Raw genomic sequence first — 14,539 nt, 5'->3', positions numbered from 1 at the left:
GATTACCTGGTCGTGTCTCTCACAGCTGTTTGTACCGAAATTGGCTGCCGTGATTCCTTATAATAGTGATGACACTTCAAAAATTCTCCTCTGCTGTAAAGCCCTTTGGGATGTCCTGAGGTTGTAAAAGCAGCTACTATATAAATACAACTCCTTTCCTTTGTAACCTTAAAGTAGGAAGACATTGCGAACACAGACAGCATAGTCAAATGGAAGATCTCCAAAAACCCATTTTCTCCAGTTGCCATAGATTTGAAAGATAGCCTGAGATTGTGCGGTAATTAGCTTGTGAGATTCTTGTTTGCCAGATCCCTAAATGTCATGCAGAATGACCCATAAGAAAGGAAAGTTTGATCAATGAATTGATTTTGGGGATTATTACAAGCTGGAAGCCTGAAGACGTTTTTGTAGCATTCTGCTTCATTTTCACTGTGGTGCAGTAGAAAGGTAACCATGGCAGGAAGGACTGGGCAGTATATGATGTCAGGAAACTGATCACCAATGCAGATGAGAATCTTTCTGACTGCAATCACACCTTCTGTGTTAAGATAGTATCTAGGCATTTTGCATCTCTCCAGAAAATCGGGCAAAAGCTGTGAACTAACATTGGATTGTCCAAATATTCTACCTACTTTATTTGTATAGATTTCTGCATCTGATGTAAAAGTTCGGCAGTGAATATTTTTAATGATGTGATTGTACTCCAAAATCATTTCACTGCACCTCAGTAGCCACTAACACTGGATTCTTGCTCATTACTGAAAATTATTTGTATCTTTCTGATATTTTTGTTCATACTTTCCAAATATTACACTTAATGCAATTTATATTCACTGATTGTCTGAGTGGAACGTTGGCAAGTTTAAATATTGTATTATAACCCAAGACCCTAAAAGCATGGAAGAGAAGAAGAAAAAGAATGGTGTGAAATTTTAATCTCTGAAGAAGATTTGGCAGGGGTCCTGGCCAACATTTATCCCTCAATCAACACCTTGAAAAACAGATTAACTGTCACTTATCTCATTGCAGTAGGTGGACCTTGCTGTGTATAATTTCAGCTGCTGCATTTGCTTGCAAAACAACTGTGACTGCAGTAAAAGATCAATTCATTGACTACAAAGTGCTTTGGGACATCCTCCGAACGTGAAATGTTCTATAGAAATGAAAGTTGCAGACATCTTTCTCACTCCTGCTAAAGGTTAGACTAAAGTTTTTTTTTGAAAGGTATATAATCTTAATCTCGGATATCATTACTTTAATTCTTGCTAAGAACGAAAGGAAGGATGGAATGAGAAAATGCCATTCCCTGCCTGTATTGGAATCTAGATAGATACCTAGAGATAGAGTGGAGTAAGGCAGAAACTGGAAGAGAAAGGAAGGATTGGAGTGAGGAAGAGGGCTGGAAAAGCGGCGAGTCAGTGGCTTGGCAAGTGAAAAAGGTAAGGGAGAGGTGAGAATATGGGTGATGCAACAAGCAAAATTAAGGGATTCAGTGTCACAAGTGAATGATAAACACCATGTTTATGTATTTTATTTTGGTATTCCTGTACTGGTCCTGAATATTTGCATATGATGAATAGATAGATAAAAAGAGTTCCTACAGTCCAAGCAACAGTATTTGAGATGAGGTGGTTATGAACAGTCTAATAAGTTGAAAGAAACATTAGGAACTAGATGAGATATTTAACACTGTAAATTTGCCTCAGGGTATGATTAATGTACATCACATAAAACTCATTATTTACATACTTTTCTTGGTGTATTTTATAGGAAAATAAAGGCAAAACAGAAAAATCAGTAAAAAAAAAAATATATACTGTGGAGAACCTGGGACCACTGCCAATGAAACAATCATTTTTGCACTGAGAAATGTCCCATTTCAGGCTATACCAACAATGTAGCTAGGATTACAGTTATACTGCCTTTTTCCTGTTACTATAAAAGGATTTTGGGTGTGGATCAACATGAAAATGGCTGTATAATTCAGGAGACTACGCACCGTGCTAACATCATGAGGCATGAGAACAACTCAGGAGGTTGTCTCACTCTTGTAATTCCTGCCTAAGTTCACAGGACCTTGCAATCTGCATGAATAATAATAATAATAATAATCAACTTTATTGTCATTGTTAGTGCACAAGTGCAGTACAACGAAATGTAAGCTTGCGGCTCCCGAGAGTGTACATTATGCTCAAACACATATTTGTGTGTATTTAAATGTATGTGCATGTAGTCATGACTGTAATGTATGTAATGTATATATATACCTTTAAGGGAGAGAACTACTTTTTACAGCTCCTGTATACTGTAGTACCGGCAGTGACCACACCTGTATATAAACCCTGAGTAGTGATCTGTATAGTTAGTTCTAGAGTAACCCTCATTCAGTAAACACCCGTTGAATCGTTCCCTGCAGTCTGTTGTCTGATTATTGAAGGACACAACATTAAGATACACGGATCTAACAATTACATTATTATATCACGAGGTGAATTGAAAAGAAAAGGGGACTTACATTTATATAGCGCCTTTGATGACCTCAGGATGTTCCAAAGCACTTTACAGCCAACAAAGTACTTTTGAAGTGTAGTCACTGTGTAACATAGGAGATGCGGCTGCCAATTTGTGCACAGCAAAGTCCTACAAATGGCAATGTGAAAATGACAAGATAATCTGTTTTAGTGATGTTGGTTGAGGGATAAATATTGGCCAGGACACTAGAGAGAACTCCCCTGTTCTTCTCCGAAATAGTGCCATGGGATCTTTTACATCCACCTGAGAGGGCAGATAGAGCCTCGGTTTAACGTCTCATCCAAAGGACGGCACCTCTGACTACAGCAGTCGCTCAGTACTGATACAAAAGCAAAATACTGCAGATGCTGGAAATATAAAGTTAAAACAGAAAATGCTGGAAATACTCAGCATGTCGGGCAGCATCGGTGGAGAGAGAAACAAAGTTAACATTTCAGGTCGATGGTCAGAACTGATGAAAGGTCATCGACCTGAAACGTTAACTTGGTTTCTCCCTCCACAGATGCTGCCTGACCTGTTGAGTATTTCCAGCATGTTCTGGTTTTACTCTCTCACTAGTAGACTGGAGTTTCAGCTTAGATTATGTGCTCAAGTCTCTGGAGTGGGACTTTGAACCCACAACCTTCTGATTCAAAACTGAGCCATGGCTGACAGTGCACATTAGTAAATTGAGAGTTTTCGCCATTAACTACTGTCACATTCTGCAGTTTCACTTGGTTAGCCATGCAGCAAGAATTATATTGGGCCACAGCTTCCAGGTGCTGGTCTCACCGCTGGCGTTACTTTTGAAACCGAGGAGCATTGGCAGTGTTATGTCTTGCCTTTGTCACTGGCTTGAAAAGGTGCAGTATGTAAACCACAGTGCAGCCATAGCACCTGAAATCTAGTTCCTTTATTGTCGTACAAATCAAAATATAGAACAAAATACTTATTTGCTTCACTGAGGTGGAACCATGGTGCAAACTGAAAGTAACAGTAGCTTCCTACTCCATACAATTTTTATACAACTGGTAGCTCTGAAACCATTGCTTTCTGTTGCACTGAGTCAAGTCACTAAAATGTATAATATCCAAAATATCCTCAGTAAACTGTAAATTCCTACAACAGTCATTTGGTTGTCTTGCACTCTACTGATTCTGGATTTCACAGGTATTTCCCATTCCTGGACGCCTCGCCGCCAACCTCCCCGCCCAGTCAAACAGCCTCTTTTCTATTCTCCAATATTTGTAAAATTAATAAATGTGTTCAAAGAAAATGAAAAATACATTTTTTAAATGTCCCTATGATTTTGTTTCCCGGGATTGCTCTTGCGGTGTCCATGACATCAATCTTTAATTCCTGGAGACTCCAGGGCAATCCTGGAGGGTTGGCAATCCTAATGACATCATGTTTCGGTATCATTTTGTAAGCAAAGAACATCTTAATACATTGGAAACTGTTTCAAAGGTTGAATTATTCACTTGTGATTTAGCTTTATGTAAAAAAGAGGAAAATTGCGGTAACCAAATAGAACTCAACTCCGAACAACAGGTGCAGGCTGGAATGTGGCAGCAGTGAATGAATACAACATATTTACAAAGAGGTTAAAAGTTAATATGTGCAAAAACAAATTGCAGATGCTGGTTATTTGACATCACTTGCCTACGCGGATATTATGCAATAATAAGCTGATTCATAACCAACAAGCACAAATCTAGAACGGAACTAATGTGCAGGGCACTTGGTCGCGTTCGCGACCGAAAAGCGAGACGGACAACAAACAGGAAGTGGAGAAGAACAGGAACAGAGCGATGGCTCGAGACCCCTGGTGAGGAGCGCGGGGCCCGGGGGGCGGGACACAGCCTTTATCAGGGATCTATACAGTGCAGTGTGTGACACACATCCTTTATAAGGGATCTATACAGTGCAGTGTGTGACACACATCCTTTATAAGGGATGTATACAGTGCAGTGTGTGACACATCCTTTATAAGGGATCTATACAGTGCAGTGTGTGACACACATCCTTTATAAGGGATGTATACAGTGCAGTGTGTGACACACATCCTTTATAAGGGATCTATACAGTGCAGTGTGTGACACAGCCTTTATAAGGGATGTATACAGTGCAGTGTGACACAGCCTTTATCAGGAATCTATACAGTGCAGTGTGTGACACAGCCTTTATAAGGGATCTATACAGTGCAGTGTGTGACACAGCCTTTATAAGGGATGTATACAGTGCAGTGTGTGACACACATCCTTTATAAGGGATATATACAGTGCAGTGTGACACATCCTTTATAAGGGATGTATACAGTGCAGTGTGTGACACACATCCTTTATAAGGGATATATACAGTGCAGTGTGTGACACATCCTTTATAAGGGATGTATACAGTGCAGTGTGCGACACACGTTCTTTATCAGGGATGTATACAGTGCAGTGTGTGACACACATCCTTTATAAGGGATGTATACAGTGCAGTATGTGACACATCCTTTTATAAGGGATGTATACAGTACAGTGTGTGACACACATCCTTTATAAGGGATGTATACAGTGCAGTGTGTGACACACATCCTTTATAAGGGATATATACAGTGCAGTGTGTGACACACATCCTTTATAAGGGATGTATACAGTGCAGTGTGCGACACACGTTCTTTATCAGGGATGTATACAGTGCAGTGTGTGACACATCCTTTATAAGGGATATATACAGTGCAGTGTGTGACACATCCTTTATAAGGAACTATACAGTGCAGTGTGTGACATCCTTTTATAAGGGATGTATACAGTGCAGTGTGTGACACATCCTTTATAAGGGATGCATACAGTGCAGTGTGTGACACACATTCTTTATAAGGGATGTATACAATGCAGTGTGTGACACACATCCTTTATAAGGGATATATACAGTGCAGTGTGTGACACACATCCTTTATAAGGGATGTATACAGTGCAGTGTGCGACACACGTTCTTTATCAGGGATGTATACAGTGCAGTGTGTGACACACATCCTTTATAAGGGATGTATACAGTGCAGTATGTGACACACATCCTTTTATAAGGGATGTATACAGTACAGTGTGTGACACACATCCTTTATAAGGGATGTATACAGTGCAGTGTGTGACACACATCCTTTATAAGGGATATATACAGTGCAGTGTGTGACACATCCTTTATAAGGGATATATACAGTGCAGTGTGTGACACACATCCTTTATAAAGGATGTATACAGTGCAGTGTGTGACACAGCCTTTATCAGGAATCTATACAGTGCAGTGTGTGACACACATCCTTTATAAGGGATGTATACAGTGCAGTGTGTGACACACATCCTTTATAAGGGATATATACAGTGCAGTGTGTGACACATCCTTTATAAGGGATATATACAGTGCAGTGTGTGACACACGTCCTTTATTATGGATGTATACAATGCAGTGTGTGATACACGTCCTTATAAAGGACGTGTGTCGCACACTGCACTGTATACATCCCTTATAATGGACGTGTGTCACACACTGCACTGTATACATTCCTTATAAAGGACGTGTATCACAAACTGCATTGTATACATCCGTAATAAAGGACGTGTGTCACACACGGCACTGTATATATCCCTTATAAAGTGTGTGTGTCACACACTGCACTGTATATAGCCCTTATAAAGGATGCGTGTCAAACACTGCACTGTATAGATTCCTTATAAAGGACGTGTCACACGCTGCACTGTATACATCCCTTATAAAGGACGTGTGTCACACACTGCACTGTATACATTCCTTATAAAGGACGTGTATCACACACTGCATTGTATACATCAATATAGGTAAAAACCGGGATGAGGTCCTAAAAGCTGAATATAGGGAGTTAGGAGGTAAATTAAAAAATAGGACCTCAAATGTAGTAATCTCAGGATTGCTACCAGTGCCACATGCTAGTCAGAGTAGAAATAGAAGGATATTTCAGATGAATACGTGACTAGAGGAATGGTGCGAGGGGGAGGGCTTCAAATTCCTGGGACATTGGAACCGGTTCTGGGGGAGGTGGGACCGGTTCAAACCGGACAGTTTGCACCTGCGCAGGGCCGGGACCGATGTCCTAGGGGGAGTGTTTGCTAGTGCTCTGGGGGAGGGTTTAAACTAAAATGGCAAGGGGTTGGGAACCTGAGCAGCGGGACAGAGGAAAGGGAAACAAGGATAAAAACAAAAGATAGGAAGGAGAAAAACAAAAGTGGCAGTCAGAGAAATCAACAGTTTAAATCAAACATGGCCACAGTAAATATTGGCCCCGAAATTCGGGTCGGGGGCTTCCCGCGGGTGCAAGCCCCCGACCTACACTTACATATCGCGCTGACATTTGAAGACTGGGCCTGCTTGGATTTCCGGTCTGTGGCCCGGTTCAGCTCCCGGCGCGCTGCGCATGTGTGATCCAGCGGCGTACTTAGTGCGATGAGCTGGCTGGGATCACGTGAGCACTGGGCAACCAATGGGAGTTTACAAAAGTCCATTCATGAGTTAGACATAAGACCTGTCAAACTCATGAAAAGTACGGGCACCCAAAACACTACTTAAACTTTAAATAAAAGTTTTTAAAAATTCCAATAATTAAATTAACTATTAATAACTTTAAAAAACTAATTTAAACAATTATTCAAATTTCTGCCAAAATTTTTTTTTCAAGAAATCGGGTCCAAAGATTAACTTACCTTACTGTAAATTCTTTAAAAATAATAAACCTGTGGAAAAAAATTTCTAACTTTAATTATTAGACCACTTACCTTATAAAACTAAGTCCTTACGTCTGCTTTTTACATTCGTAAAAAGTGGAGGTCTTCACGCACAAACAAACCTGTCAAAAAAAACGAAGTTCAACGCGTACCCGCTGCCTCAAACGTGGCTAGGGAGCCGCCTCTTAACCCCTTGGTTCAGAGGAGAGGAAATGCCGGTTTTCCGCGCATGCGCTGTGCATGCTGAAATCCGGCACTTCCAACGGGCCCACGCGTGAGTACCCCGTCCGTACTCACGTGTTGGGACCGAAATTACTGGGCCAATAATTCTAATAGGTCTAAGAACATTAAAAAAACAAGCCTGAAGGCTTTGTGTCTTAATGCGAGGAGCATTTGTAATAAGGTGGATGAATTAGCTGCGCAAATAGAGGTAAACAAATATGATTTGATTGGGATTACGGAAACATGGCTCCAGGGTGGCCAAGGCTGGGAACTCAACATCCAGGGGTATTCAATATTCAGGAAAGATAGGCAAAAAGGAAAGGGAGGTGGGGTAGCATTGCTGGTAAAAGAAGGGATTAACACAATTGTAAGGAAGGATATTAGGCCTGCTTTTTACAAGGTAAGTGGTGAATTAATTAAAATTAAAACATTTTTTCCACAGGTTTATTATTTTTAAATACTTTAAAGAAAGGTAAGTTTATTTTTAGCCCCATTAGAAAATAACATTATTTTTTTCAAAAATTTAAATTATTGTTTAAAATAGTTATTTCATGTAATTTATAGTTTTTTTTAAAAATGTGATAAAAAAAAAAAATATTTTAGGTTTTAGTGATGTTTTGGGGCTTATAGTATTTATGGTTTTGACAGCTCTTCCTGTTAATTTTATGAATGGGCATTTCCCTGCTACCATTGGCTCTCCATGGCCCACGTGATCCCAGGGGACGCATCGAACTAACTGCGCCCCTGGGATACGCAAGCACTGCGCGCCGGCAGTTGGAGCAGGCCCAGGATCAGAAGTCCGCGGGGGCCCACAGCTCAACAGCCGGCGCGCAAGGTAAGTGCAGGTCGGGGGCTTACACCCGCGGGAAGCCCCCGACCCGAATTTCTGGGCCAAATTTGTGTCTTAATGCGAGGAGCATTCGTAATAAGGTGGATGAATTAGCTGCGCAAATAGATGTAAACGGATATGATATCATTGGGATTACGGAGACATAGCTCCAGGGTGACCAAGGCTGGGAATTCAACATCCAGGGTATTCAATATTCAGGAAAGACAGGCAATAACAAAAAGGGGGTGGGGTAGCATTGCTGGTTAAAGAGGAGATTAACACAATAGTAAGGAAGGATATTAGCTCTGATGATGTGCAATCTGCATGGGTAAAGCTGAGAAATACCAAGTGGCAGAAAAAGTCAGTGGGAGTTGTATACAGACCCCCAAACAGTAATGCTGAGGTTGGGGATGGCATTAAACGGGAAATTAGAGCCACGTGCAATAAGGGCACAGCAGTTATCATGGGTGACTTTAATCTACATATAGATTGGGCTAACCAAATTAGTAACAATACTGTGGAGGAGGAATTCCTAGGGTGTATACGGGATGGTTTCCTGGACCAATATGTCGAGGAACCAACTAGAGATCAGGCCATCTTAGACTGGGTATTATGTAATGAGAAAGGATTAATTGGCAATCTTGTTGTGCGAGGCCACGTGGGGAGGAGCAATCATAATATGACAGTATTCTTCATTAAGATGGAGAGTGAAGTATTTGACTCAGCGACTAGGGTCCTGAATTTAAATAAAGGAAACCACGATGTATGAGGCGCGAGTTGGCTAGGATGGATTTGGGAACGTTACTTAAAGGGTTGATGGTGGATAGGCAATGGCAAACATTTAAAGATCGCATGGATGAACTACAGAATTTGTTCATCCCTGTTTGGCATAAAAATAAAACAAAAAAGGTGACTCAACCGTGGCTAACAAGGGAAATTAGGGATAGCATAAGATCCAAGGAGAGGACATATAAATTGGTCAGAAAAAGCAGCAAACTTAAGGATTGGGAGCAGTTTAGGATTCAGCAAAGGAGGAGAAAGGGATTAATTAAGAGGGGGAAAATAGAGTATGAGGGTAAGCTTACAGGGAACATAAAAACTGACTAAAAGCTTCTATAGATATGTGAAGAGAAAAAGATTGGTGAAGTCAAGCGTAGGTCCCTTGCAGTCAGAATCAGGGGAATTTATAATGGGGAACAAAGAAATGGCAGACCAATTAAATACATACTTTGGTTCTGTCTTCACAAAGGAGGACACAAATAACCTCCGAGAGATGTCGAGGAACATAGGGTCTAATGAGAGGGAGGAACTGAATGAAATCAGTATTTGTAGGGAAATGGTATTAGGGAAATTGACGGGATTGAAGGCCGATAAATCCCAAGGGCCTGATAATCTACATCCTAGGGTACTTAAGGAAGTGGCCCTAGAAATAGTAGATGCATTGCTGGTCATCTTCCAAAATTCTATGGACTCTGGATCAGTTCCCATGGATTGGAGGGTAGCTAATGTAACCCCACTATTTAAAAAAGGTGGTAGAGAGAAAACGGGGAATTATAGACCGGTAAGCCTGACATCGGCAGTGGGGAAAATGCTAGAGTCCATTATAAAAGATGTAATAGCAGAGCACTTGGAAAACAGTGACAGGACCGGACAAAGTCAACATGGATTTACAAAAGGTAAATCATGTGTGACTGATCTACTGGAATTCTTTGAGGATGTAACTGGTAGAATAGATAAGAGAGAACCAGTGGATGTGGTGTATTTGGACTTTCAGAAGGCTTTCGATAAGGTCCCGCATAAGAGATTAGCGTGCAAAGTTAAAGCACATGGGATTGGGGGTAAGGTACTGACTTGGATAGAGAACTGGTTGGCAGACAGGAAGCAAAGAGTTGGAATAAACGTTTTTTTTCCCGAGTGGTAGGCAGTGACTAGTGGGGTACCGCAGGGATCGGTGCTAGGACCCCAACTATATTCACTATATATAAATGATCTAGACGAGGGAACTAGATGTAATATCTCCAAATTTGCAGACGACACAAAGCTGGGTGGGTGTGTGTGCTGTGAGGAGGATGCAGAGAAACTCCAGTATGATTTGGACAGGTTGGGTGATTGGGCAGATGCAGTATAATGTGGATAAATGCGAGGTTATCCACTTTGGTGGCAAAAACGGGAAGGCAGATTATTATCTGAATGGCAATATATTAGGAAAAGGGGAAGTGCAACGAGACCTGGGTGTCCTTGTGCACCAGTCGGTGAAGGTAAGCATGCAGGTGCAGCAGGCGGTTAAGAATTAAATGATATGTTGGCCTTCATAGCGAGAGGATTCGAGTACAGGAGCAAGGATGTCTTGCTGCAGTTGTACAGAGCCTTGGTGAGACCACACCTTGAGTATTGTGTGCAGTTTTGGTCGCCTTATCTGAGAGGAAGGATGTTCTTGCCATGGAGGGAGTGCAGCGAAGATTCTCCAGACTGATACCTGGGATGGCAGGAATGACGTATGAAGAGAGATTGGGTCGATTGGGCTTGTATTCGCTAGAGTTTAGAAGCATGGGAAGGGATCTCATTGAAACTTATAAAATTCTAACAGGATTAGACAGGCTAGATGCAGGAAGGATGTTCCCGATTGCAGGGGAGTCCAGAACCAGGGGTCACAGTCTAAGGATAAGGGGTAAGCCATTTAGGACTGAGATGAGGAGGAATTTCTTCACCTAGAGAGTGGTGAACCTGTGGAATTCTCTACCACAGAAGGCAGTTGAGGCCAATTCATTAAATATATTCAAGAAGGAGTTGGATATATTTCTTAAGGCTAAAGGGATCAAGGGATATGGGGAGAAAGCAGGGACAGGGTACTGAATTTGGATGATCAGCCATGATCTCATTAAATGGCGGAACAGGCTCGAGGGGCCGAATGGCCTACTCCTGCTCCTATCTTCTATGTTTCTATGATGTCAAGGGCAGTCACTCTCACCTCACCTCTGGAATTCAGCTCCTTTGTCCATGTTTGGACCAAGGCTGTAATGAGGTCGGGAGCCGAGTGGTCTTGGCGGAACCCAGACTGGGCATCAGTGAGCAGGTTTTTGGTGAGTAAGTGCCGCTTGATAGCACTGTCAATGACAACTTCCATCACTTTGCTGATGATTGAGAGTAGACTGATGGGGCGGTAAATGGCTGGGTTCGATTGCCCTGCTTTTTGTGGACCGGACATACCTGGGCAGTTTTCCACATTGTCGGATAGATGCCAGTGTTGTAGCTGTACTGGAACAGCTTGGAGGCGTGGCTAGTTCTGGAGCACAAGTCTTCAGCACAATAGTTGGGATGTTGTCGGGCCCATAGCCTGTGCTGTATCCGGTGTGCTCAGCCGTTTCTTGATATCATGTGGAGTGAATCGAATTGGCTGAAGACTGGCTTCTGTGATGGTGGGGACCTCAGGAGTAGGCCGATATGGATCATCCACTCAGCACTTCTGGCTGAAGATTGTTGCAAATGCTTCAGCCTTGTCTTTTGCACTCACGTGCTGGGCTCCACCATCATTGAGGATGGGGATATTCATGGAGCCTCCCCCTCCCGTTAGTTGTTTAATGGTCCACCACCATTCACGACTGGATGTGGCAGGACTGCAGAGCTTTGAGGGAGAAGGGAATAGAGGGTTATGCTGATAGATTTAGACGAGGAAAGACAGGAGGAGGCTCGAGTGGAGCATAAACACCAGCATGGACTGGTTGGGCCGAATGGCCTGTTTGTGTGCCGTATATCCTGTGTAATCCTATGTAAAATTTGCTTTTAACTAGTTTGAAACAGTGTTCCTTGTCCAGGCATTGCAACTATAGGGCCTATTTAAAACAGTATCGACTTTCACTACTCCTGTGAATGTTGGGATAATCCTACATCCATATTGTCCTCTTGTGGTGATAGTGGTATACACTCCACATACACCTGTAAACATATCGAGCAACCTGTACAGTGGCACTCAGTGTTTGATCAAAAGCACAAATAGACTAAAGTTCCTTCTATTATTCTTATAATTTTAAACACCCTCCCCCAGTTCCTTTGATTACAAATAGAAATACTAGGATTTTATATAACACTTGTATTGAAATGCTCAATGCACTTCACTCAATGAATTACTTTGGAAGTGTTGTGTCTCTTGTTATATAGTATTTTATGTGATAGTATTTTATGTCAGAAACGTTCCATAGACAGCAATGAAGTGAATGGTCAATCAGTTTTAAGTGGCTTTGTGTGGAGGAGGAATGCTGACCTCTGCACTCGCTGACCTCCTGGTCTGGCAACGCCGCAATTTCAAAATTCTCATCCTTGTTTTCAGATCCCTCCATGGCCTCGCCCCTCCCTATCTCTGTAACCTCCTCCAGCCCATCAACCCTCTGAGATCTCTGCACTGCTCCAATTCTGGTGTCTTAGAATCATAGAAATTTACGGCACAGGAGGAGGCCATTCGGCCCATCGCGCCTGTGCTGGTTGAAAAAGAGCTGTCCCACCTAATCCCACTTTCCAGCTCTTGGTCCGTAGCCTTGCAGGTTACGGTGCTTCAATTGCATATCCGAGTACTTTTCAAATGTGATGATGGTCTCTGCCTCTACCACCCTTCAGGCAGTGAGTTCCAGACACACACCAGCCTCTGGGTGAAAAAAGTTCTCCTCAACTCCCCTCTAATCCTTCTACCAATTACTTTAAATCTGTGCCCCCTGGTTATTGACCTCACTGCTAAGCGAAATAGGTCCTTCCTATCCACTCTATCTAGGCCCCTCATAATTTTATACACCTCAATTAAGTTTTCCCTCAGCCTCCTCTGTTCCAAAGAAAACAACCCCAGCCTATCCAATCTTTCCTCATAGCTAAAATTCTCCAGTCCTGGCAACATCCTTGTAAATCTCCTTTGTACATTCTCTAGTGCGATCACAGCTTTCCTGTAATGTGGTGACCAGAACTGTACGCGGTACTCTAGCTGTAGCCTAACTAGCGTTTTATACAGTTCAAGCATAACCTCCCTGCTGTTGTATCTTGCGCATCCCCTATTTTAATCGCTCCACCATTGGTGGCCGTGCTTTCAGCTGCCTAGGCCCTAAACTCTGGAATTACCTCCCCATCTGTCTCTCGTCCTTTAAGACACTCCTTAAAACCTACTCTATCCTAATATCTCCTTAAGTGACTCGGTGTCAATTTTCAATTGATAACGCTAATGTGAAGCCCTTGGAACATTTCACTACTTTAAAGGCACTATATAAATACAAGTTGTTGTTGTTGACATTAAACAGCATAACAGAACTCCCTGCTTTTCAAATACAACCAAGAGATCCACGGGAGAAGCCCCAGAATAGTCATTTTTTAACTGGATACTAATCTTTACTGTTCACTTGAACCCACCAGAAATTTAAAGGTGATTCTTTTTGTCTTAAAACTTGGAAACTGCATACATAATTAACATTTTAGCCTTTTATGTGGTTAATCTCTGTTTATTAAAGAATGTGGAAGTTGGCAAAAAAACATTAATAGCGTATTAAGTGATGTAAAGCAGGAATTTAAAGGTAGCAGCCGACTAATGGATAAAGTATGGATGGCTGACTGAAAGCCCAAAAGGGGCCACACAAATTGGTTAGAGGGGAGATTGACAGATGGGAACACAGTGAGGTAATCGTCAGAAAACGGTCCTCCATAGCCTCACCCGCCCCCGATTACAGATCCTTCCAGTGTTCAGAAAACCCTAGACCACCCTCCCAGAGACCGGGGTCGCTCCAATGTTCCTGGGCTTCTCCCAATGCTCCCGGTTTGGGACTTGTCTCCTTCTCCTCAGAATCCGTAACCGCGGTGCTGCTACACTCCCAGCCCCATGTCTAGTGATTCTGTTGTGGAGTATTTTAAACCAACACTCGACACAAGGTTTTAGATCAATAGTCAAGTTGTCTTTATTGCATCGGTGGGGAGACAGCCTGCTCTGTCTTAGCCAGACTTTTCCAAATTGGTACAGCAAACACTACATTATTATACATTACAATACACATGTCCAGCTCATTCAAAATTCATTCCTGCCACCTGATTGGACCTTGGCCCGTATGCATCTTCACTGATTGGTTGCCTATGCCGCGTTACATTAAAGTACCGCCTTTATTACCGGAAAAGTATATGTCCGTTATCCCACAAGCTGTTGTACTTATGACTCATTGTCCTCCTTTCCTGCCTCTCTAGGCCTCTTTACTTCCAACTCACTGTTTTACTTTCC

The 14,539-nt window shown here is 42.3% G+C and overlaps 1 protein-coding gene across 2 annotated transcripts in view; it reads left to right on the top strand.

Moving 5' to 3' along the window:
• Nucleotides 1-4,266: 4,266 nt before the first annotated feature.
• Nucleotides 4,267-14,539, top strand: part of stx8 (syntaxin 8) — a 160,501-nt gene continuing 150,228 nt past the window's right edge. For both annotated transcript variants that reach the window (XR_015073090.1, XM_085963554.1), the window contains exon 1: nt 4,267-4,339. Coding sequence is in view for 1 of the 2 variants with exons in the window: in XM_085963554.1 (XP_085819680.1) it covers nt 4,323-4,339 (17 nt within the window). In the remaining variant the exon portion in view is untranslated. The remainder of the gene's footprint in view (nt 4,340-14,539) is intronic.

The sequence above is a fragment of the Somniosus microcephalus genome, chromosome 21 (genome assembly GCF_052327205.1).
Source record: "Somniosus microcephalus isolate GS21.2 chromosome 21, FLI_Smic_1.0, whole genome shotgun sequence".
Taxonomy (NCBI): Eukaryota; Metazoa; Chordata; class Chondrichthyes; order Squaliformes; family Somniosidae; genus Somniosus; species Somniosus microcephalus.
Note: the sequence above shows the minus strand (reverse complement) of the source record. Positions and strands in the feature narration are given on the sequence as shown.